At 44.3% G+C, this 25,794-nt stretch overlaps 2 protein-coding genes across 6 annotated transcripts; both read left to right on the top strand.

Moving 5' to 3' along the window:
• Positions 1 to 429: 429 nt before the first annotated feature.
• LOC112891011 (pentatricopeptide repeat-containing protein At3g61520, mitochondrial-like) lies at positions 430 to 6,218 on the top strand. Of its 5 annotated transcripts, none has more exons than XM_025957903.1 (7): positions 430 to 2,646; positions 3,181 to 3,288; positions 3,351 to 3,501; positions 4,206 to 4,378; positions 4,611 to 5,050; positions 5,177 to 5,599; positions 5,716 to 6,218. In XM_025957903.1, the coding sequence occupies exon 1, from the start codon at positions 559 to 561 to the stop codon at positions 2,365 to 2,367; it is 1,809 nt and encodes a 602-aa protein (XP_025813688.1). In that variant the 5' UTR covers positions 430 to 558; the 3' UTR covers positions 2,368 to 2,646; positions 3,181 to 3,288; positions 3,351 to 3,501; positions 4,206 to 4,378; positions 4,611 to 5,050; positions 5,177 to 5,599; positions 5,716 to 6,218. The 5 variants fall into 5 exon arrangements, 4 of the variants coding, with proteins under 4 accessions (XP_025813688.1, XP_025813689.1, XP_025813687.1 ...); XM_025957904.1 differs by having other exon boundaries at positions 3,181 to 3,501; positions 4,611 to 4,895; positions 4,960 to 5,050; XM_025957902.1 differs by having other exon boundaries at positions 3,181 to 3,501; positions 4,206 to 4,285.
• Positions 6,219 to 7,176: 958 nt separating this feature from the next.
• LOC112890680 lies at positions 7,177 to 8,004 on the top strand. Its single transcript, XM_025957528.1, has one exon. It carries the CDS (start codon positions 7,287 to 7,289, stop codon positions 7,548 to 7,550), a length of 264 nt encoding a protein of 87 aa, XP_025813313.1. The 5' UTR covers positions 7,177 to 7,286; the 3' UTR covers positions 7,551 to 8,004.
• Positions 8,005 to 25,794: the final 17,790 nt, after the last annotated feature.

Raw genomic sequence — 25,794 nt, 5'->3', positions numbered from 1 at the left:
TTAGACTCAAAAATACAAATATAAAATGCTCAAAAATGCAAGACAACCGATATAAAATGCTAGAAAATCAATCAATTTTTAAATTATCTAGACTAAAATTTTAAATTTTTTTATACAGGGTGCTGCGAAGTCGCCGAAGTGGAGGTGGCCGGGGGGCCGTTACGGGGTGAGCTGCGGCTACGTCGCCGGCGTTGCGCCGTCGGAGAGGGGGAGGTGGCGTGAGGGACGGGCGTTCGCCGACTCGCAGAGGCGATGCGACGCCGGAAGCCGAATGGGCTTTCGCCAAGTGGATTTGTACTCCCTTTCTACGGCCCAGTCTCCCTCCAGCCCAAACATTGCACGATCCCACAAATCCACAATCCAACTCAGACCCATATCACCTTAGCGGCTGTGAGGAACGACGGTAATGAGGCCCAGCCCATCCTGCAAACCGCAGAATCATACCAACCGGCCACCGCCGCGCTCGCCGCCGAGCATGGTAAATAGAGCTCCCCTCCGCTGCCGGGCGAATACACCGCCGCCTCCCTCCTTCCCGTGCCGCCGCCTCCGCCGTCCACCATGTCATCTACCAGCAGGCTCGTTGCGCCGGCCTTCAACAAGATCCTATCCCTCCGCCGGCTCTCCTCGTCCTCCTCCTCATCCCCGTTCGACCATTCCGCCCCGAGCGCCGTCGCCCTCCTCTCCAGCCTCGTCCTCCAGGAGCATACCCCCTCCTCTGCCGCGCTCTCCCTCATACGCGCGCAGCCGAGCCTTGCCGACGAGCTATATGCCCTCATCGCCGTGTCTGGGAAGTCCGACGCCCCCCTCACCCCTGGCTCCCTCGCTATCCTCCACTCCCTCGCGGCATGCCACCGTATCCCTCCTTCCTCCGCGTCGCTCCTCTCCCAGCTCCTCGCGCGCTTCTCCTCTCCAGCCGACGCCGCGAGCTTCCTCCGCGACTCCCTCGCCGCGGGCGCGCCGGCGCCGGACGTCTACGCCTTCAATTCGCTCCTCACCGCGCTAGGCCGCGCCGGCGACCTGCGCGGGATGACCGAGCTGTTCACCTCCATGCGGGGCGCGTCCGTCCAGCCCAACGTCGTCACTTACGGGATACTTCTTAACGGTCTCTGCAAGGCAGGCCGCGTTGGGGAGGCGCTGAAGGTGCTCGACGGAATGTCCAGGCCAGGCTCGGACGTCCGCCCGGATATTGTCATTTTGAACACTGTAGTGGATGGTCTGTGCAAGACTGGGAGGCTTCAGGAGGCAATTATGTTCGTGGATGAGCGGATGAGGCGCGTGCATGGGTGTGCGCCCAACACGGTTACATATAACTGCTTGGCTGATGCGTTTTGCCGAGTGGGGGATGTTGGCATGGCCTGCGAAGTGGTGGGCAGGATGGAGAAAGAGGGTGTGCCACCGAATGTTGTCACAATGAACACGATTGTTGGTGGTTTATGCCGAGTTGGGAGGGTTGGAGCCGCTCTGGAGTTCTTCCACGAGAAGAGAACAGCTTGGCCGGAGACCAAGGGCAATGCTATGACCTATAGCACTTTGGTTAGTGCTTTCCTCCACTGCAACAATGTGGGTATGGCCATGGAGTTATTCCATGAGATGGCGGACCAAGGGCATCCACCAGATGCAATAATGTACTTCACCATGATATCTGGATTGACACAAGCAAGACGGTTGGAGGATGCTTGCACCATGGCGTCATCAATGAAGAAGGCAGGCTTTAAGCTGGATGCAAAGGCGTATAACATCTTGATTGGTGGATTTTGCCGGAAGAAAAGGTTGCGTGAGGCCTACGAGTTGCTTGCGGAGATGAAAGGAGCTGGTCTTCAGCCAGACGTGTATACCTACAATACCTTGTTGTCTTGTTTGTGCAAAGCAGGAGATTTCTTGGCGGTGGATGAATTATTGGGGAAGATGATTGATGATGGCTGTCAGCCTTCTGTGGTCACTTTTGGTACACTTGTACATGGATACTGCAAAGCTGGTAAAATTGATGAGGCGTTAAGAATTTTCAGGTCCATGGATGAGTCCGGAGTTCAGCCCAACACCGTAATATACAATACTCTCATTGACTTTCTCTGCAAGAGCAGAGATGTTGATTTAGCTATCAAGCTGTTTGATGAGATGAGGGAAAACAATGTGCCAGCAAACGTAACAACCTACAATGCATTGTTGAAGGGTCTTCAAGATAAGAATATGCCAGAAAAGGCTTTTGAACTTATGGACCAGATGAGAGACGAGAGGTGCACTCCTGATTATGTGACTCTGGATATTCTCATGGAATGGCTCCCTGAAATTGGTGAAACAGAGAGATTAAAACCTTTCATGCAGCAGTGGGATCTAAAGGATAACCATGTGAGAGCACGGGGAGCTTAGTAGGCACCATGAGTTCTGTCTTGCATGTTGGGCCATGAATGGAGGCATGAATCTTGCGTTGGATTAATTAGAATTTCAATATCTATTTAATTTGTCATGGGAAACTCAGACTTGACTGTGCTGACACAAGAATTTGAAAACCATCTTCTAAATCCTAGCTGGCCTTGGGAGATGGATCCGGACTACCATGGTCAGAACTGGCTGTGTACATTCGATTTTAGGACTGTAAGGCATACAAAATTCAGAGGAATCTTATTCAGTATAGTGGCAACTCATCAGGTTATTCCTTTGTAGCAACTCTAGCGCTGAATAGATGATAGTTGAAAACAGTTACCAATGTACCAAATCATTCTTGACGTTGGTCTACATCAAATGAAGTTTTTATTCTTCAACAGATAATGTTGCATAACTTCAGTTCGGAAAATAGTAAGATTTTAAGAGCACAGCCTTTTGTTGTTAATGTTCATGACCCTCTGTCATGAACCTTCATTAGAAGAAAGACCCTCTTGCAAGGCTATATTTAACTTTTCTTATTTTGTCTGCTCTGAAGTTATTTCCTGGAAAACCTTCTTACATGAACACGCCATGATTGAATTTAAATTCTCAATGATAGAAAATCCTTCATACACAGCTCTCAACAATTGTAAACGTGACAATTGTAAAAATCTGCAAATCAAATGATGCATGGATGAATTCATATGCAATGTAAATGCATATTGCATTTGCTGTTACTTAGAATGGCATATTCACCGTTTCTAAGAGTAAAAGTAATTCACCATTTCTAAGAGTAAAAGTGTGAATGTTCTCTTACAGGAGAGCTGATGTTGGCCTCCACCTGCGATGCCTCCTCCAGCAAGACCTTGCTGCTGCGCAAGCAGCAGGCACATCGGCAACAAGGTTCCGCCTAGCTGCACTGAGTTGGTATGCTACCAGTACATCACGGATGGCACTCTCGAGTACTGGCTGAGCTCACTGCCGTGCAGTGTATGGCTGGTGTAGATGACCTGTACGGCTGTACAAGGTGCTGCCTGGAAGGGAGCCTGTAGACCTGGAGTCGCCGGAAGCACTTGCTCTTGGAGGTGAAGATGCAGGTGGAGGAGCCTGTTTGGACTGGGAGCTCTTCATTGTAACAAGGTCTTCTTTTTTCTCGTCTCTTCTCTTGCATTCCAATTTCCACTCCTTGCACTGGTGATGCTATCTTGTTTACATTTATACTGTTGGTTATTGAACTAGGCAGGTGGAGTTTGTACTGAGATAGGAACACATGTTAGCTTCGTCCAAATTTGCTTGCCATGTGCCCTGTCTCCAGTGTTGCCTTGCTTGCTGATTACAAGCTATGAATTCTTTTATTTAAAATATATCAATTGCACCTTAGAGATGAGGGGAATCTTTTAAACATTTTATTTACATTATCAATTAATCTCTAGTGATGTGCCGCCTGTGTGAAGCTTAATGCCGGCAACGATTTGAATCGTGGTTATAAAGATAATGGTACTACCCTTAAGCAGCAAGACTTTGAATCAGTTTCCATGAGTGCAGTCACATTGCAACTATCTTGACAGATAACACAAAGTAAAATTATCTATGGATTTAATTCTTGGAAACTGAAGGTCATAATATGATGATACTTTCCAATGAAGTGTGATCTGTGTTCTTTTAAACAAATTTGATTTTGTTTGAAGTAACTTTTGTTGTGCTATTTCCATGGTTGAAGGAAGAAGAGGATATTTTAATTGACATAAATTCATAGTGATTATGTCTTCCAAAAGTGTTAATTCGTAGTAGTTTCATGAATATAAAGGTATGCCTCATTTTTTCCATGCTCCCTCTTATTTCAGATTTTGGTGAAGTGAATGTGTACTACCATGGAGATCTGTATAAAGGGGCGTACTACCCAGTGCGAAAGCTCCCACACAAGGTGGGGTCTGGGCAAGGGAATTCCTAGACAGCCTTACCCTTGCAAAATTACTTTGAAATTCTGCAAAGCAGAGAGTCTCTACCGCTGTGCGAGGTCTGCCCTTCCATGGAGATCTGTATACATACATAAAAAGTAAAAAATAGAGGAGGCGAAAATAGGATAAAAGGCTTTCGTTAGCAACCAGTTATAAGCTAATGCTTTTGTTTTGTTATATTCTCCTTATTAGTTGTCCTTCGACATTACCAATAACCACTTGCGACTGAACTATCAAAGCTATCATCAGTGCTACATGTTCCTGTTTTTATTCACCATACTGTTTAGCCAGGTTTTCAAGATGGCATCTGATCTCCTTCCTGCCCTCAATCCTTGTGAAAGTTGTGTCCGTGTTTCAAGGGAATTGAAATACCATAGCGACACTGGCGGTGGTACGCATTTTGTCAGTCGATGACAGCCACGTATGTTGACTTGTTCCTGCCAGTTGTTTCTTCTACTGCTGGGAAGACATGAGCTATAGTACCATGCCAAGCACAGAAGTCAGCAGAAACCAAGTTGGCATGGCAGGGAAACCGTGTCCTCCTTGCAACTTCAGTGACCTGTTGCTGTGGCCGGTGTGAGTAACCTCGTCTCCTGGCTTTGCTAATGTTGGTGATTTTGATGATGTTGCTGCTAAGCAGAGATGCCTAAGAAAAATGAGGTAGGAGAAAACAACAGAGACGAGAGTTGAGCAAATCACTTCCAATTTTGCAGATATCTTCACCCGTACAGGTTAGATCATGAATGAATATGTTCTGAGGTGCTGTATTTAAATGTGGTGATGGTGTACTTAATCGCCGACTTTAGACTTACAATGACAGAAGTTGTACTTACTTTTCTGTATTGCCGGTCCTGCAGGGAGGTGGCAAGCTTAAAAAACCAAGGCCTCCCTTCGTTGGAACCGGAACAGAGTCCAGCCGACCGTGGCTGCGCTGAAGCCTGAATTTCCTTGACATCTACAGTCTGCCTGGGGCATTTTCTCGGAGCTTAGTGCTCCCGAATTGGGAGTTGGGACGAGGATGGTATTACAATGCTGACCCTGATGCTGGAAATCGCCGTGCGGCGCTCGCAGCTGGAGGAATTACTCACGGCACACCACGGACACGGAGGCAGGAGCAGGAGTCAGGACAGAGAGCCGTACAAGCCACAGCCTTGCATCTCTCCTTTGAAGCGGTCGTAGGTTTTGTGTTGCCTAACATGCATGCAGCACCTGGTCAAATCTCGCGCACCGGCATGGGGGAAAACCAACCCACATGATCTCCGAGCCGTACCAGCTCGCAGGTACTTCTTGTCTGTAGCTCCTAAGAGGAAACTGGCTAATTGAGGACACTCAGCTACAGTGCTGACCTCGAACTGACGATCTTTGTGTTCACTCTGCTGTGTGACCTGTCGTGCAGGGAGGTGACAAGGCGCCATTTCTTGGAGCCCGCAGGGAGGTGAAGGGAGCAGCTGGTGGCCGGTGCCTTTCATGCCTACCTGCGACCAGCAGCTCCACGTCTCCGTCGCCGGGCGAAGCCGTGCAGCTACCACGCGCGACGGCGAGACGGGAACTCGCGGCACATCACGTTGCTAGGACGGATCGGAGAGTTGTGCAAGTCACGGCGGTCTCCTCCATTCATTCCCTCTCGCAGTCTTGCTTGAAGCGGTCGTAGGTTTGCGCTGCCTGCTTGCTTGACCCAGCTCGATCGATAATCCGCGGTGGACGGTGGTTAGTGGTCAAATATCTCGTGCACGGGCACGGGGAAGAAAACGTCAAGTTATCTGCCAAACGCCAATGCACTAGTTTCTCGCAAGAAAAGATTTTAAAGAATGCCAGTGTAGGTAGTGGGTGCAGTCATTGTTGTCTGTGGTATAGCTCGCTCAGGAATTGAACTCGACCTGGTACCGTGCTTCCCTGGAACACTGAGAACATAGTGCAAGTTTATCTCAAACAGGCTAGCTAGCTGCTTACACGTAAGATGGTTTGGAGATATGAAGGCGGAAACAATCTTTTGGCCAACTTTTGCGAGCACTTTCCCGGAAAATCAGCGCATGTTTTGACTTCTGCTTGGACACGAATTACAAATCCTGAGGTGAAAACTCTGACCAAAAGGACGATGGAAAGGGAGCGTGGGTGCGTGCTTCAGCTGCTGAATGCCATGCCATGCAAGCGATGAGGCAAGGACTCCCAAGTTTCCGACCGTGTGAACGAAGAGGAGGACCCGAGTACTGCGGGAACGTGCGCGCGCATAGTGCACGACGGGTTGGAATCGTTCCGCTGACCCGACAAGTCAAACTAGACCCCGCACCCAAACGGCCGAACCTGCCTTGGCCCACAAGGCACTTGTCGTGGTCAAACTCTAACCACCTTGCCCCCCTCTCCAAACAGGAAAAAAAAAGTAAAAGAAAAGACGACCCTCCTCTCTCTCTCTCTCTCTCTCTCTCTCTCTCTCTCTCTCTCTCTCTCTCTCTCTCTCTCTCTCTCTCTCTCTCTCTCTCTCTCTCTCTCTCTCACACCGGCCGACCGCCGCGCGCGGCTCGGCCGGTCGCCGCCGCCGCGCGGGCCCGGGCCCCCAACTGGCCCCCGGAAAGGAACGAGCCGTACGCCGCCAATAACTCCGCTGCTGCAGCCAGACTGGCACACATGCACATGGCACGCTAATCCGAGAGCATGCCGGTGCAATGCTGATGACCTGATGAAGTTGGTCGGGCGCGCGCGGCGACTTTTCCGACGGACGCGCTCGCGAACCAAGTCGCCGCACGAAACCCCGCGCCATGCAATGCAACCCCCGAGAAATCGCGGTGCCGCCTCCTCGCCCTCCTCGCGCTATATATACCCGCCGACCCGTTCGCTGTCGTGTTACCTTGCCCTACGCGAATTCAACTCCCCGATACAGAGATCGTCTTCTGCAAGAAAGAGCTAGAGGAAGAAGAGGGGGAGAAGAGAGAGGAGGAAGGAGGGGAGAGTTAAGGTCGTCGCTCGTCAGCCATGACCGTCGCCATGAGGAGGACGGGGCTCGTTCTGCCGGTGCTCGTGGCGGCGGTGGCGGTGGTGCTGCTCATGGCGGCGACCGGCGCGGAGGCGCGGCCCTTGGGCGGCGGCGGCGACGGGTGGGCGGCCACGGGGGCCGGGCCGCTGCCGGGCGGCGGCGTGTTCATCGTCGAGACGCTCCGGCGGCTGTACCTGCAGCAGCTGGGAGGGCCGGGGGCGTCGTGCCAGACCAACAGCCCCAACAACGGCTGCCCTCCGTAGGACCGTGGCCGACGACGACGGCGCATGCATCTGATGGGTCGGCCGTGCGCCCGCCGCGCGTGTGCTCAGCTCGCTTCGCAAGATCTGACGATGATCTCTCGTCGCGTGCCCATCCGAGAGCTGTGCGCGGAGGATCATCGTGTCCAGGGCCGCGCGCCATCGATGGACAAAGAGGCATGGAGATGGAGCTCTCAATGGCACAATCCAATGGCTGCGCGCCCACGGTCGATCGCTACAGTTTTGCCGTTGCTAATCGATGGTTGATAGATTCGTTGATTGATTGGTTTTCTGATAGCTTTTTTGCCCACGTGGCCACGTATGTTTTGAGTACGACGGACGGTGGGTGCCAATTTGTACAGACAACATATACATGCATGCTTGAATATGCAAAATGAAATGTAAATTTGCTGCTTTTTTAATGAATAACATGAAAGGGTTTTACTTCTTTTGCAAAGGAGAGATGATCTATCTCTGCTTTTATTGAAAGCGTATGTTTATGCCACGGTACAGAAGGCTGGGGAAACCAGCTTAGCGAGTACAGATCCAAAAGAAGATAGAGCATAGAACTCATAGCCAAAAGATCGACAGTGCTGGCCGAGGTGACTTAACTACTACCATGGGCACCGGGAAGACGAACGGGAAAAACTGCTGCTATCGGCTTTTAATAATTTGGTGTAGGTGACTGCAGGCGGCGGCGGAGTCCATGGAACTGCTGTTTTCCATTGGGGAGCACAGAGTAACGATAAAGAATGTGGATCCGTGATTGGAGCTTATTAGATACAAAAAAAAAGTAACGAGAAGGGGATCGGAGAGAATGGTACGTTGACATCGGAGAGTATTGCAGAACTATTTTTCACATTCGGTGACCTGGACAAAGTATTGCGAAAATGGAAGTTAACAGACCAACTACGTAAGATCCATTTCACAAAAAATCCTTTTAAGACGTGTTTGTACTAAAACAACAGTTTTCCTTTTTCGCAAGATCCAATGTAAACGACCATTGCAAAATTGATGCGACATTTTAAGATGTGTCTCGAAATATGGAACATCTCTAATGAAGCATGGTTTGCGAGCACCGGCGGATACAAGAGAAGAAGGGATCCCATACCCTATACTCGCTCTTGGGCTGATGAGGAAGGCTGGATGGTTTTCATGGTCACATATTGTTGTGTATGACCGAAGGATTGCTGGTTTAGTTCCACATAAAAAATTAAATTTGGTGTTAGGAGAATATAACTTAATTATAAGATGAAGACAACATACATTATCTGTTAGATTTTTTTATTTGGATTGATAAGGCACAAGGTCTTCAAAGCTGTTTTTATACTGTATACCCTCAGTTGTATTTATCAGGACGGTTGGAGCCCGCTCGGTGGCGGGGACTGATGCATCAGGATGTGGAGCGTTGTCAGTGCGCCAGCACCCGTATTACTTCGCTTTCCCATTATGCTTGAAATATACGAACCTATACAGGATTCAATACAAGCATCTTCCTCATCCATCTCTCACTGTTCTCTCTCCTCCGCTGCCGTGTACCGGCAACATCTCAGCTTCCTCCCTTCTCTCTTCTCCTCCCCCTCCTCTATCTCTCTCCAACAATCTCTCCTCTCTTTCGTTCTCTCTAATCTCAACTCGATGCTGCCTCCCTTCTGCGGCCACGACCCGTCTGCTCGCCGGGGCCATGTACCTGTGCCACATCCCCCCACCCCCCCCCCCCCTCCTTCCCTCTCTGCTCGCCGACGCCGGCTATTTCCTTGGAGCTCCGGCGAGTAGAGTATTTCTCTTAGATCTTCATGCTTGCGCTCTTCTGTGTAGTTCTTGAGTGCTCATTCCTCTTCTAGATCTCCTCATCCGATTGGATTTGTTAGCTGGCATAGCTGCCCTTCTTTGCAGTTCTCTGCGCCACGCTGCGCCACCGAGGATGCAAGCACAGGTAGACCTCTTGCGGCTCTCCATGGAGGAACGAGTTCATCGACAAAGATACCTGCTGGTACATGGTGCAAGATGTAGTTCGCATGAAGCTTAATTTTGATTTCCATGTCGCTGTTTCAGGTACGCATTTGGTTGCGAGCCTAACTCGCAGAGAAGATACAAACCAAAACATTTCTTCAATCTCACTGGTTTACAAATATCGTATATGGAACTGAGTTCAAAAGAGCATAATCTATAGCCTACATTATTTCATCTATATTATTTCATATTTATTTTGGTCCAAGACCCTCCATTTTCTATGTATCTACAAGTTAATTGGTCTTAGCTCAAAAGAACAAAAAAGATGTCAGGCTAGATTATTTCGTAGTCATTTTGGTAGAAAGTCCTCTATTTTTAGGCCTCCTCTGCTTCTTTTTAGGCATTTTGCAATATAGGATATGTGCCTACGGCATTGCTATGCTTCAGTTATTTACAATCATTCTAATATAAAAAATTCTTTAAAGGATTAGGAAAATATTTGCTATAGAATTTGTTAGGCATAGAATGTTTTCTATTTTTTGTGAATGATTGTTGGCACAACCTGTGAATACTTTTCTTGTAAGATGTTTTGCGTTGAGTTTTCAACGATATTTGCTATTTTCTATATTTTATCAGCTACCTGGAGGATATGCTACTGTGTTTTGCAAGCAATCTTGGTTCTCCAAATTTTAGTCAATAATCCCATGACCATCGATGAACTTTGTTGGGCTGCTATGATGGCATAACCTGAATGATGATTCTTAGCCACAGGCATGTCATGCCATTTATTTCTGCATACTTGTCATGAATTTGTGCATTTCTGCATATTTCTAATCACTACTTGCGATGACTTCATCTAGTTGAATGCCTTATAGGCATACCTATATCCTTATAGTTAGCATTATACCGTACACTTTTGACTTGGGCTGCCGATGAATGCTTACCAATTTGTGCTTTATTATTTTCATGCAGGTTCTTTGATGAGATGCATGTAATAGACTACATGTTTGGCTGAGGAGCTTTGCGTACTATCGACCAAACTGTGACATACTTTGATATAGATGGAGTGCTTGTGCTTCTGCGTGAATACTACACTACCGCATGAGTGCTTGTACTACATACAAAAGCAGTGAAACAATTCCTTGTTATGAAGTTTTAGGAATTTGAATATTGTAAATTGTAGTGCTGATTTCAGATTACTAAGAAGTATATGGTATGGTGATGTCAAGACACTAAGTATGTTGGGAGTGCAAACTGAAAACAGTTCAAATGATTTAGATGGCAGTATAAGGATGCATGTTTCCAAGAGGTGAACACTTTGGTTTCGTATGCCATGATGATTAGCATGGATCTTGACGGATCAGAAATATAAAATATTTATACCTATATTGCTATAATACTAGATAAGATGATTAATGGCAGTTTGTTTTTCTTTTGTTGGCATGCAAGCTCGTTATGGTACCTTCAGCTGCCATTAGTGACTATCAAACTCTTTGTATAGAAAATGCATGCACGATCATGTTGTTGGTCATCTCATCATCGTATCTTCAGATGCTGTAAGGTGCCATGAATGATTACTATAAATTTACACCAAAATTGTCCTGTACAAATTTGCAGTTAAGTACTTTACAATCAGAACTTGTGGCACATCACTATTGTCTCACGACTTTAAGAGGATCTCTCATAACACAGTCAACAAAAACAAATCAGATTTGTAGGCAGGCACTGATGTAACCTCTCATACATGACGCAACACAATCAGCAAAAATTTATAGGCAATGATGTTCGGAATACAAATATGAACTGAAGGATCATATGTCATTGTTCTTTGGAAAAGAAGAAAGCAAAATGTTGATGTAAATTTGGCTGCAAGGGTGGCACCATGCTGCTCATCAAGGTGTTACTGAAGAGGTGATTTGCTCATGCTGCTCATCAGCTCACGACATGTTGGAGATGAGTTGCATCTGCAACCTTGACTTTGCATAATGCAATTCAGAATTACAAACTACTCGATATCAAATTTTTCTTTTTTAAAAAAAGTCATGCACGCTTGTGTATAGAGTAACACAATAATGAACATACGATTTTGCAATTAAGTGAGCATTAAAGTACTTGTTAAGAACATTTCACATGCGGGGAGACTTGGCAACAAGTGCATAGCACTCAAGTACTCGTTGAGGAGATTAACAACGATAACAATATTTCGATTTTATTGACTAGGCATGAAAATAACTGGAATAGTTTGTACAAGTACTGGAATGTTTTGATTTTAAGGAATACCACTAGTAGAATAGTTGAACATATATTTGAAGTACTCTCAGTGTGTTTTTCTGTTGTTAGGTTTTACTGAAGGCATTTTAAGCAAATACATAGGTTTAACTGTTGTTAGATGTACATTACAACATACTACTGTGGAAAAAGTAATATGAGTATAGTCTAAAATGACACCATATGGCTCATCATAGCAACATGTTATAGCAAAATCATTTTCCATGAAAGCCCTAAACACATGAACACTAAGCCAGCCATGAAACCCCTAAAGACATGAACACTTCTCTACAGAATGAAGGCATTTGAACAAATAAATAGGTATAACAGCTCCTAGGAGTACATTATGACATATCTGAGTATGTATGCATGACTTATAACTGTTGCTAAACACAAGTATTCCTAATATATAGCATTCATTGCTTTGCACTTAAAAATTTGCAACACCAGCACTTACAAATAAAGAAAATCAAAAGATGTACAACTCACAGCGTAGAGCACATATACACATGATGAATTGGTTTTGTGGACAATAAAGCATGATCCATGCTAATAAGCAACTTTACCATATTTTTCTATAAAGAAGGGCACTAATGATGATATTATGGAAAGATCTATACTTACTGAATTCACAGATGACCAGATGCTTCCTGGTGGCTTTAGTGGTGTCCCGAGATGCCTAATACTGAACCGAGAAGCATGAGAATAAAAAAAAAAGACAAAATTGATGAGATACTTACTGAATTCACATATGACCAGATGCTTCCTGGTGGCTTTAGTGGTGTCCCGAGATGCCTAATATTGAGCAGAGAAGCATGCGAATAAAAAAGACAAAACTTGATGAGTTTGGAATAGAAATTAATGGGATGATGCTTCATTCTGAAGAGATGCAGACACACATGTATGGCTTATTAAAGAGTAAAGAGACAATGTATCTTTGTAAGTAGACAATATTGATAGAATTCTTCATATACTATTTATTTTATTTTTCTTTTCTTTGAATAGTTTGGACTTATTACTCTAAGCCTAATACTGCATTAGGAATTGTCAATGATATAGAGACGTAGCATGTCAGCATGTCACAACTGACAATGCTACATCCTGGTATTTTATGTCGGTTTAATTGGTACACTGTTTATATGCTTGGAAAAAAAACATTATGTGACCTACAGTTCAGTTCAGCATAAGACACTTCTTAGAAGAATCAGAATGACAACTATTGATTATTTAAAATACTACTACGCAAACGTTTGTCTGCACCTTGTAAAGTGCAAGTAAGAGCATGTGAAGAAATGTTCTGAAAACAGAAGTGGATGGCCACTCTGTTTTTTAATACGATTTCTACCTTCTTGAGCAGATCTAGACACACCTGCAGGCATAGAGAAAATCCAGGGAGAAGGACTTGGAGGCCACATCTTTAGTGGAACAAACTGTATGAAGAAAAAGAATTAATCAGCCATGTCCTTCCAAAAAGCATTAGGATGTGCAAATTGAAATAAAGAAATATGCAGAAATAGAATACCTAAGTAGAAGCCAGAAAAATTATCACGTGTAATTCTTCAACGCATTGCTGAACTAGATCGAGGTCCAGCAACCATATTCTCTTTCTCAAAACTAAATCACCATCAAGGGGATGTCCTTCCAAAAAGCAAGAATCAGATGCTCTCGAATAAAAGAACTAGCAAAATAGAAATGGAGAAAAAGATTCAGGTAGATCCAGATGAGGCAATAATCAATTATTATAGATTACGAAATTGAAAACGGAGTTATCACCAGCGTAATTTCTATGAGGAGCAGATCTTATAAGCAGCCGCGTCATCGTTGTCGATGGCCTTGGATTCGTAGGAAGAGAAACTAGGAGGCGCAGGAACACCCACTACCGACGTCGGCGAGCAGAGAGAGAGAAGGGGGGAGGTGCCACAGGTACATGGCCCCGGCGAGCAGACGGGCCGCGGCCGCAGAAGGGAGGCATCGTCGAGCTGAATTAGAGAGAGCAGAGGAGAAGAGAGATTGTCGGAGAGAGGTAGAGGAGGGGAGGAGAAGAGAGAAGGAAGGAAGCTAAGAGCCTGAGATGGCGCACGTAGGGGCTGTTTGGAGTGCCGCCTAACCCGCCACTGCGTGCCTAATTTGTGGCGCTCAAAACGGCTGCCACATCTGCGGTGGAAAAAGTGTGGCGCGCCGTGGCGGGTTCGGCGGCACTCCAAACAGCCCTGTAGCCACGTACACGGCGGCGGCTAGCGTGGGCGGAGGAGAGAGACTGGAAGGGAGGAGGACAGAGGGAGGAGAAACCGATGGATATTATGGGCACAGTAAAAAGAATACGTCCAAGATAAAATCTGAAATACACAGAAAATACATGGAGAGAGAGTGTGCAGCACACATTTCGAAATGCCACCTGGATGATCTTGATAAGCACTCATAAGGCTGGTGCCAATGGGGGCGGTACCGCCCCCTATCAGCGTGGTGCAGGCGGGAGGCGGGCGGGAGGTGGTCGAGTGGGATAGAGAGGGCGGGATGGATCCCGCCGGGCGGGAGCGGGCGCTATCGCCCTGCTCTCGCCTGCGTTGGCAGGCGCGCGGGGGCAGGAGGCGGGCGGGAGCAAGGCGGCGCGCTGGCGTCGGCATGCGCGGGCGAGAGGGGTGGGGCGGGAGTGACGTGGAACGTTTCTATTGGTCCACGCGGACTATCCGTTGAACTAGCCGTTATTTGACCATTTGAACTCTAGAAAATTCTTAAAAAATTACAAAAAGTCCCAAATTTCATCCCTAACCCCCTATAAATACTCCACCCGGGTTTCACTCCTTCCCCACCCCATTTGAGCTCATTTCTCCCATCCACACTTCAATTTCACTCTTCTCGACGCCATGTCTTCATCTACCACGAATTCGAGTGAAGGAATGGAGGCTAAAATGATCGATGCGTTCGAAGCGGAGTATGAGGAGGCGATGCTCAATCTTGAAGAGGAGTCAAGCAGAAGGCGACGTCGTCGACGCTACATCAGGCGTGATCGTGAGGGTGCCCATGATCGGCTGTTTCAAGACTACTTCGCCGACAACTGCGTTTATCCTCCGAATTACTTTTGGCGAAGGTACCAAATGAGGCGTCAACTTTTTCTACGTATTATACGTAGATTAGGTGAATACTCTCCATATTTCACCCAAAGAGAAGATGCTTGCAACCGTCATGGTCTCTCTCCGCTACAAAAATGTACCGCGGCCTTACGCTTGTTAGCTTATGGAGGCGCTGCGGATTCGATAGATGAGTACCTAAATCTAGCTAGATCAACTGCATTAGATTGTCTAGAAAAATTCTATGAAGGCATCATTCACTGTTACGGGGATGAGTTTTGCCGTCGACCAAATATCGTGGATACTCAGCGTCTACTAGCGAAAGACGAGGAGCGTGGTTTTCCGGGCATGCTAGGGAGCATCGATTGCAAGCATTGGCAGTGGAGAAATTGTCCAGTGGCACATGCGGGGCAATTCAAAGGGAGGGATATAAAATATCCCACCATTATCTTAGAAGTCGTTGCATCGTATGATCGTTGGATCTGGCATGCGTTTTTTGGAGTGGCCGGGTCCAACAACGACATCAATGTACTCAATCAGTCGCCGTTATTCACTGATGTGCTTAGAGGAGAAGCACCCGTAGTGAACTTTACGGTTAATGGACATAAGTACAATAGGGGTTACTACCTTGCTGACGGCATCTACCCCTCTTGGCCGGTGTTTATGAAGGATATTACTCTTCCGCAGTGTGAGAAGCATCAGGTATTCATAAATGCTCAAGCAGCTTGGCGCAAAGATGTCGAGTGTTCGTTTGGACTGCTCAAGTCTAGATTCAACATTATAGCAGTTCCTGGACGCTCTTACTCACAGCGTACTTTTGGGTTGATCATGCGTGCATGTGTCATCCTACACAACATGATCATCGATGACGAGCGTGATACCGATTTGGACGAGATCTATGAGATAGTTGCATCCAATGTCGGTCCAGCGATCCACAACGATGCACCACCAAGCCTAACTGCCAGAATTCAAATGGACACCGAGATGAGGGACTCACCGATATATGCACAGCTCCAGCTGGTTGAGCATGTGTGGGCACATAGTCATCCTTAGATTTATATAATTTTTTTATTTATTATGTAATTTTTTATTTATTATGTAATCGGTAACTTTTTAAGTTGAATAAAATTTATTTCTTGAATTCTTTTGCGTATTCGAACGAAGGAGGTTGAAATAATTAAATCTGGAAAAGAAAAGCTGACGTGGAGGAGAGAGAAGTGAGAGCTGACACTATAGCCTGTGTATTGGAGGGGTGGGGTGAGAGTGGAGTGAGAGTGGGGGTGAGAGTTGACGTGGCGGGGAGATATCTGCCCCCACCACTGGACTCAACGTAAGGATGTACACTCCGTGTTGTATTTTCACAACGTCTTGGCTTGGTTGCGACTAATAAGGCCATGGTTATTGGTCGTAGGGTGTAAACTTGCGGTTATGGTGGGGATCCCGGACCATATGCTGATCTTTGACAAATACCATTCGAGCTTTGTTATAGAAGTTTAAAGCATTTATATAAAACTATACGGCTTTGGCGGGTAGTTGTGTAAGAGAGAGATTGGAGAAACTACTATACGCATTCACCTCAAGTATGGATCTTTGCCCACAATAAAGAAACGAACAAAGATAAGAAAATAGAGATGTTTAATTTGCCTATGACTAGGAAAAGAGGGAGTAAGTAGCTATATTTAAAGATAGAGGGAGTAATAAATATGCGCTTAATATGTTAAATGAGTCTTGTTTGATCTAAGTTCATCGATTTTAAAAGAAATAAATTAAGTCTCTAACTCTTTTGTGATCTCATAATCCTCCTAGACGATTTGTCGTCTTACGCTACCTTGATTTTGGTCAAAATAAGATACTCTGACCAATCAATTTCGGCACCACCGCACGAGCGCTGGGCACACCAGTCGCACTGTTTTACAAGCAAAAAGCTCGTTGGTCTCCTCGAAATCTCAAATCAGGCGAAGCCACCATCGTCTATCGTCAACCCTGCCTTTCCGCCGCAATCTGCAAATGCTGATGTTTCAATTCATTTCTTGGACCCAAAAAAAAGGAAAAAAAGAAATCGTGCTCGTGCTTCCTAACGAAATGGAAAATGCACGTGCACCGCTAGAACTTACTAGTAACTAAACTGCTACTTGCTCTGGTCTCTGCAAATTCATTGACAGACTGGGCTTGATTATTATTAGGAAACAAAGATAAATCCACCAGTAAGTTCTTTATTTTTTTGCTCAGATTCCCTTGTCCCCGTTCACTGGTCAATGGAACTGTCGTTTGGCCTCAATGGTTGTTACGGTTTCCTCCTCTGGTACCATGACGGTATGTTAGAAATGCTACATGTATGAATAAATTGAACCAAAGCTCTTGTGAAAACTTCTCTAAAATGATCCGCACTTTATTTTTTTAAGTCGACCTTGTCTAATTATGATTAAGTTTATAGAAAAAAATTGCATTGACATCCATAAAAAAATAAATATTTTTAGAAAAGAAAATATTTCCGAATTATGGGATGACGACACGCAACCAAATAGATATGGACTTTCAATATATATTTCATAGTGATTTAATGAAACTAATTTTTATTATATATAGATATTTGTGCATATTCCTAAAAATTGGAGAAGTTTAATTTATTAAATTAAAATTGAAATCTTATATTTTTTGAACGGAGGAAGTAGTAATCGATATGTGTATCCTTTAAGCACGAGTCATGCCTCATGCCTAACCAAGCAATGACGACCAAAACATCACTCCGGCCACATTACGACCTCAATTCCGTCCAGATCAAACGAACCGTAGAAGCATTTTTGGTTCCAAAAGGCATGTTCGTCACCAGAAACTCTCCAATCCGCCTTTCTTTAACCCTGCTGTGCCTGCTTTTCGCCGCGCATTCTGCAAAATCCTTTCTAAAAAAGCAGGCCGCCGCAACTGAAAAGGTGAATAATGCGCACCACAAGAACTTGTGCACTGCTGCTAATATGGTCCTGCCAAAGCAAAATAATCAAGGCACTACTTAACAAAACCAGCTGTGGTTAGCAGTATAGCGACATGTGAAGTTAGTGCCTCTTTGAACGTTCAATCCCTGTCGATTCTTCGCAGCATCCTCGCTGCTGCCCTCGCATACTGTAGAACATTTCTCCGTCTCGTCAGGACACACGTAATACGCACGAACAATTCTAGAATCTTACCCTACTGCCCCTGCCCTATATATGTGCATGGACGGTGCATGCAGTTCTCATCTCATCGTCTCCAACAGAACACAAAGAATCAGATCAGATCGCGATCGAAGCAAGAAGCTACTTCTGAACAGTGTCCATCGGGAGATTGAGAGCTTGTGTTGTTGGTGATACCGATGGCGAGAGGGATTATTGCAGCTGTGCCGGTGATGCTACTACTGGTGATCCTGGGGTTCGTGGCCATCTCCGGCGCCGCTCGGCCGTTGAGCGGCGAAGTGTGGTCGCCGGCAGGGGAGACCATCTCCGGCGACGGTGTTCTGCAGTTCCTCCAGCAAATGTACCTGCAGCAGCTGGGGGCTGGACCCTCGTGCGGCACCAACAGCTCGAATGGTGGATGTCCACGGCGCCCATGATCTATGAAAGATCTTGGTTGGGACAGAAAATTGGTGGAGAGCCTACAAAACAATCTTTGAGCATGATGGCATCATGCGTCATCTGTTGCTTTCATGTGAGAGAGGGTAATGTTAATTAGAGTAGTGGAAGCAGTGGTGCTGGTGTTCTTTATTTTTTATATAGCTTATTTGTTTCTATTCACTTTGGCTTATGCATGGTTTGATTCGTTGTGTTCTTTTTTTTGGGCTATATTCATGTTGTTCAGTTTTGTAATAAAATGTGACACATGTACCTTGGAAAATAGATTTATTTATTGCATTTATAAGTCAGTTTCTTTGTTCATTCATATTTTAAAGATATACGAATTAATGCCTTCAACACTACAAAAGGCATGCTTTGTAATCGCTTTTGGGATTACAAGTTTGTATAAATTTTGGTATTACAAACATGGATTCAATTGCTCTTAGTCACCCAATAAAGTCGTACCTAAGAGTATCTAATACCCAATAAAATCTTGGATGCAATTCAAGTGTGCGTGGATTATGTACTTTCAAGACTGATCCATTTTTTTTGAAAGATTAGACTGATCCATTTTAAAAGTATATATCATGGGCATACACCATGCATATATAGCAACAATGGGTGTGGATATATGAGAATGACGATATTTTTCCTTTTGTGATCATAGGGATAACATACACGCCCGTTCAACCCCGTGAATGCGCCTCCTATATCACGCGCTTATAAATACTCCAGACCTATTGTTGCGTGTGTTTAATTTATAGATATGGATCCTGGTGGGTAAAGTCATACTCTCATAACTTCACCATCATACTAAGAGGTGGTTCCTGCGAGTGATGATTTTCAAGACATATGTTTAATGTAATAACAAATAATCTCATTGTTGACCACATTTCAGGGTGATTTCTATGAGGGTTTCCGGTTTGTGTTTGCCACGCATGGTGTAGGGGATTTTGCCAGCTGTTTCAATTCAAGTTGATGAGTTTTGGAAAATTTGAAGTCATATTGAAAATATAATAAGTATACAAAATAAATTTTGAGCATGGGTCCTGCCAATAGAAATGTCTCCTGGAGTACTATAATTGTTGATGAGAACAATAAAAGCAGGGTTGCATGCTGAAATGCATGAACCCTTATAATGAACATAATCCAACGTGATGAGTACAATAAAGTATAGCCTTATTGAGCGAGCAGTGGTGTTCATGAATGTTCTATTGACCAAGTACTGAAAATTGTTCAACGACCCTAAATGCTTTTGTAAACTAGGCGAAAGTTAGTATTTCCGGACAATTAGCAGGTTCAGCAGCCATACTACATGCAATCCGTCGGCCACAGCTCCTCCTCCTTTTTCTAAAAAAATGAAAAAAAGGGAAAATTTGGAAGGAAAACGCTAGCTAGTCACCATAGTCAGGCTGCCAGCTAACGCCTCCAGTGCTATGGTCGTTGCGTGTCCAAATGAAAGGTCCATTTCCATGACGTCACGTGTATCGATGCTATTGCTATCTGTGCAAGTTCAAGTTGTTGGTCGCCAATTTACATGTCAGTTTTCGAAACAGAGACTGAAGAAAGAGATGGCCGAATTCCAAAACACCCAAAACGAATGCATCGATCCATGCCGAAATGTAGGCGATCTCGTATGTCATGGTGTTCGACCCCAAAACTGTGTATGCTCGTCCGGTTCAAAGAGAACCTGAAAGCAACATGCCTGTGGTTGCCGTAGGTGCTGCCTGCATGCTGATCAGTTGGCATGACCATCTCAGTCTTCTTTCTTGCCCCTCTCTGCAAATCATGATCTCAATTTTTTTTTATAGATGCCCTTTGATTTGGGCTACCACTACCTAATACCAATGATTAGTTTTGTGATAACCATCTATTACTACTCACTACCGGATTCAGGACTTTTGCCGAGTGTCTAGGACACTCGGCAAAGCCAAGAAAACACTCGGCAAAGGCTTTGCCGAGCGTAACACCCGGCAAAGCGCACTCAGCATCGAATATTCCGGCAAAGACGTCTTTGCCGAGTGCCTTTTATCGGGCACTCGGCAAAGGCTTTGCCGAGTGTCACGGATCGGAGGCACTCGGCAAACAGGAGTCTTTGCCGAGCGCCCAGAGCAGGCACTCGGCAAAGAGGCAGCTTTGCCGAGCGCCCCAACCAGGCACTCGGCAAATAGTTTTAATTTTTTACACCTACTTGCCACCAAACTTATTTGCTGTGATACTTACAATACATGCAACAGGATGTGCAATTTGTGCCCATTAATCGAAGTATGTGCTATATTTCATCAATTTATTTCATGTTATTCAATTTCTTGTAATTATTAAAATTTGAACTACAAGTCACACGAATAATAGAAAATAATGAATAAAAAAATAATATTCACGTTATTGAAGCATGCATTGAGACATTATCGAGAGAAAAATCAGAAATTTCAAATTTGTTGTCCACGAAACATGACGACGAACTTATTGTTCAGTTGTTTTTAAAATGTATAAAATGCAAATATGGTTCGAAAATTATGAAACTTGTCAAGATGTAATGATATCGCATGGGGAACCTATGATAAAAATCTGACGAGATTTCGTTAAAGTAAAAACATACGATGCTTACAAATTAAAAGTTTTCCAAAGAGATGTATGATTTTATATACAGACCGATTAGGTGTTAAGCATTGTAGATTGCAAACTTTCACGAAATCTTATAAAACTTTTATCACAATATCCTCACATGATAAAATGACATCTCGACAAGTTTCATAATTTTCCGACCAAATTTGCCTTTTATAAAATTTAAATACGACTCGAACACAATTTAGTCGCCATATTTCGTGAATAGTAGTTCAAAAATTTCAGGTCCTTTTTCCGATAAGACATCAAAGCATGCTCATTAACATAAATAACAAGTTTTCATTCATTTTTTCCACTATTCGAATGACCACGCAGTTCAAATTTGAATTATTCAAGAAATTCAATAAAATAAAATAAATTGACGAAATATAGCAGACACTTTGAGAAATGAACCTAAATTACATATGTTGTTGAGGAGAATGTAAGATGACAATAGAAAAAAAGTTAGGCAAAGTAGAGAAAAAAAATATGTACATTTTGCCGAGTGTCTTCGCCAGGCACTCGGCAAAATGTCTCTTTGCCGAGTGCCTGTGGCGTGGCACTCGGCAAAGATTGACGCCGTTAATTGCGTGGCGCTTGTTTGCCGAGTGTCGTCGTTTGCCGAGCGCCCGACACTCGGCAAAGAATGCTTTGCCGAGTGTTTTTATTTGCCGAGTGCCTGGCGCTCGGCAAAGGTTGTTTTCACCGTGTGTTTTTCTTTGCCGAGCGTAGCACTCGGCAAAGCCTCTGACACTCGGCAAAGTCCGCGTTTCCGGTAGTGACTCGTTAATTTGGTCTTGGCGCTTCGTGGGAGGTAACCATATATGGTTGTTCACTCAAATGCATGGCAAGTTAGTTCACGTTGCTGCGAACCGTATTAATTACTTCTCACATATTGGTTAGTTCTTAACTTGGAGCAAATTTGAGTGAACCATGCATGCTGTTTCCGCCTGAAATTTCCTCAAGTTAAGAACTAACCAATATGTGAGTGAACCATAGTACTACTTTATTTTAACCTACAAATTAAATACAAATCTGACCGCATCTCACCGCATTTGCAATATATAGCCTGACCCCGGTAGTACGTCGATTTCGCTCCGATTGATTATTGCTACTGCTTCGTACTCAGTTAGGCAATTCCACATGATTTGGAATAAACTAACGAGCTGGTCAATTTGGTAAGCAAGCACATGTGAAATTAGTGTTTGATTATACAGAAACTTACCAGGATGAGTATGGCCTTGACGCCCTTTATATATGCATGGACAGTAGTCCATGCAGCTCTCATCACCTCATCGTTCCAACACAACAACACGTACGAGAAGTGGATCAGTTCAACTGAATCAACAAGCTACTTCAACCGTGTCGATTCGAGATCGGGATCAGAGGTTGCTGTTTGGTGGTTGCTCCATTGCTGTTGGTGATCAATCTGTGAGTAATACATATACATGGCGATGGTGAGAGGGATTGCTGCTGCACCAGCGATGATCATCCTGATGATCATGGCGGCGTTCTTGGCCGTCTCAGGCACGGCGCGGCCACTGACTGGCCATGTGTGGGCGCCGTCGGTCCAGGAAGCTGCCGCCGCCTCTGGTGGCGACGGTGCCATGCAGTTCCTCCGGCAGCTGTACGTTCAGCAGCTGAGGGCGGGACCCTCGTGCGGCACCAACAGCTCAAACGGTGGCTGCCCGCAGCACCCATGATCAATGAAAGATTCTGGCTTGGGCAGAAAAGTTTTGGAGAGCATATAAAACAATCTTTGAGCTTGGCATTGTGCATGATCTGTTGCTTTCATGTTAATTAGAGGAGTGGGCACAGTTGTTGTGCACAGTGTTAGTTGGATTCGTTGCAGTGTTCATCAGCTTTGGATCTATATTAAATTATTCCTGCTGAATTTCCTTAGAACTGGAAGAGCGCCAAATGCAATTTTAATAAGCATGTTTATTGATATTTATACTTCTTCGCTTTGCTTTTTTGTTACCGCCAATATTCATTTGCGCTCAATATGATGATCAAAGGGTTTTTGGTTTGAGAAATCACCTCATTCTTGATAAGGTGGTCTATCATGAACATATATGTTGCGTGGAGTCGGATGAAAGCTCGTAACACATGACGTCATATATATACGTGCAATGTATTTGCTTGTTCATTCGAATTGCATTTTCGCAGATAAACATGCCTTCTTCTTTTTTCGCCGAAAATCGTAACGAACGCCAAATTCCAAGAGACCAAAAGGGGAAATTCATGCCTCGATGCGGATATATATAGGCGAATGAATTTGACCACAAGCTGTGCGTACGTGCGGCCGTTTGAATTTGAAGTCAAAGAAAACCTAAACTAGAATCAACATGCGTGCGTCATACGTGCTGCTGCTGCATGTTGAGAACTGCCGACCAACGACCATTGTGCGACGACTCTCAGATGTGGTCTTCGTCACTGGTTCTTCATACATGTCATGTCCTTTGATTTGGACGTCCACTACAACAGATATGATCGTGCCCGGCCATTTCGTAACCAGCAACTAACTAATCGTTTGGTCTTGGCTGATCTTCATGCATGATCAAATGGTTAATTAGCATATATGTAGTAGAAGAGAATGGAAGTGTGGAGTGTCAAGTTACTACGTACTCGTGTTCTTAATTATATATAGAGATGTCACTTGTTCCATCCTACTACTGCGCATTTAATTTTTACATGTTTTAGAATCCAAAGCAAACATTTTTCTCCTTTGAAGGAAGAACTAATGTCCTTTTTGTTCATATATATATATATATACTCAAATAATATTGCCAGTACTCCGTCTGTCGACCGGGACTTGTAACAGTCTTATCAAGGTGTGTCGACAAGTCAACAATTCCCTATATATATTCATTGATCGTTGGGCACTATGGCAAAGTAACACTTTTACTGTGAGTACTCAATTTAACAGCAACTAGCCTATCAACTGGTGCTCCCGCATGGGCTAATTAGAATAATAAAAAATAAAGTTTATAGCTAATAATTATAATTATCTATCTCAAGCACTCTTTCATCTATTAAATATTCTAACACATACTCTAAAATACATATTTATCATTATCTAACATCGCACCTCCATGTGTGTTTGATATATATTTAATTGAACTATTTGTTTGTGAATTGGTATTCTTATCTCTTCCATCATACATGAATACATTGTGACACATATCGTAGGTAGTATTTTTATATAATAATATATTAACAATGATAGAAATAACAATTTAGAATTTTATATTGGTGCACTTTAATATTTTGTTATAATTATATAATTTAGATTCAGTTTTAGGGTTACTTTAACTTTTAATAATGAAATAATAAGATAATTTATATGTAAATTTAGGGGGTTATTTGCATTATTTTTATAATGGCATAAGGTGGGTAATTTACATGAAGATTAGGGGTTACTTTAGATTTTTTTTATAATAGCAGAGGTAGGTAATTTAGATACATGTTTAGGGGGTTACTTTAGTCTATATTCATAATGGCAGAGGTGGCTAATTTATTAGAAAAGATAACACATCCAATGACTATTATGATTAGAGTTGTCGGATTGATTGCCGCATATTTCTGATTTTTATAAGAATCTGTAGAATTTATTTTATTTTATTTTATTTTTAAGTGATTCTAGGTGGTTTTACCTACAGACTTCAAAAGAGCCTCCAATTTAGTTCTGAACAGACTAGAACAAGCTCAAAGTTCCAGGAAATCAAGCAGCTGTGGGATCAGCGCAACATCCGCGTAGGTGCTGCGCGGAGAATTCTAACGCCACAGCTAGTCAAATTCTCCGCATCGCATGCGTGCCAGTCGCACACGTAACGAGCACGGACGCATCCAAGAAACCGCTGCCGATCCGGCCTATATATAGGAGCCGCGAGCTCTTCGATCAGATCGACTCATACACTAGTGAGGTAGCTAGCTAGACATACAGAGGTAGACTCGATCGATCACTTGATCAGAATCTAGCCAAGCTAGTGAGAGGATCAGGGGTGGTGATGACGATGAGGTCGAAGTTTGTTGTGGCGGTGGTCCTGACGGCGACGATCATGGCGTTCCTGGTCACGTCGAGCTCGGCACGGCCGCTGGGCGGCGACGGCTTCGCCGGCGGCGCGGGAGATGCCGTGGTCTCCGGCGAGCACATCCTCCAGCTTCTCCGGCGGCTGTATCTGCAGCAGCTGGGAGCGGCGCCGTCGTGCCAGACGAACAGCTCCAACGGTGGGTGCCCACCACCGTCCTCGGGCTAATCGACCGATTGCAGATTTGCTCATGTATATGTACATCATCAGTGTAGTACACATATAAACAATTAACCATCCATCCTTAAGACATAGCATGGGTGGTTAATTATTCGTTCTTTCATTAAGCCATAGCCAAGTTTGTAATAAATTAAACCCCTTATTAATTCTTTATTCCTTTATTCTTTCATGTAATATTCGTCTGTGTACATACATGTTGAATAATAATGCACAACCCCACGAATGGGTGTTTTTTTTATTGTAAGGGACTATATCTAAAAGTTGTCTGAATAAAAGAATTTCTGTACTGCTGATCAGTTTATCAGTAGTTTATTAATTGCTATTACTCGGTGACCGGTTGTCAATCAACATGAAAAAAAATCTGAATATATAATTGAGCTATGTAATTTTGCTTGCTAGTTGCTAGTCAGTTCGGTCGTCCTCTATCTTTGATGGCAGTCGGGTAAAGTATGTAATTAAGAAACAGACATGATAATATCCGTAACACGTGCAGTGGCGT

This window comes from Panicum hallii, chromosome 4 (assembly GCF_002211085.1).
Source record: "Panicum hallii strain FIL2 chromosome 4, PHallii_v3.1, whole genome shotgun sequence".
Lineage (NCBI taxonomy): Eukaryota > Viridiplantae > Streptophyta > Magnoliopsida > Poales > Poaceae > Panicum > Panicum hallii.
Note: the sequence above shows the minus strand (reverse complement) of the source record. Positions and strands in the feature narration are given on the sequence as shown.

Bases quoted from the DNA above. Each gene is read 5' to 3' on its own strand.
- LOC112890680 (XM_025957528.1), top strand. From the start codon at position 7,287: ATGACCGTCGCCATGAGGAGGACGGGGCTCGTTCTGCCGGTGCTCGTG.
- LOC112891011 (XM_025957903.1), top strand. From the start codon at position 559: ATGTCATCTACCAGCAGGCTCGTTGCGCCGGCCTTCAACAAGATCCTA.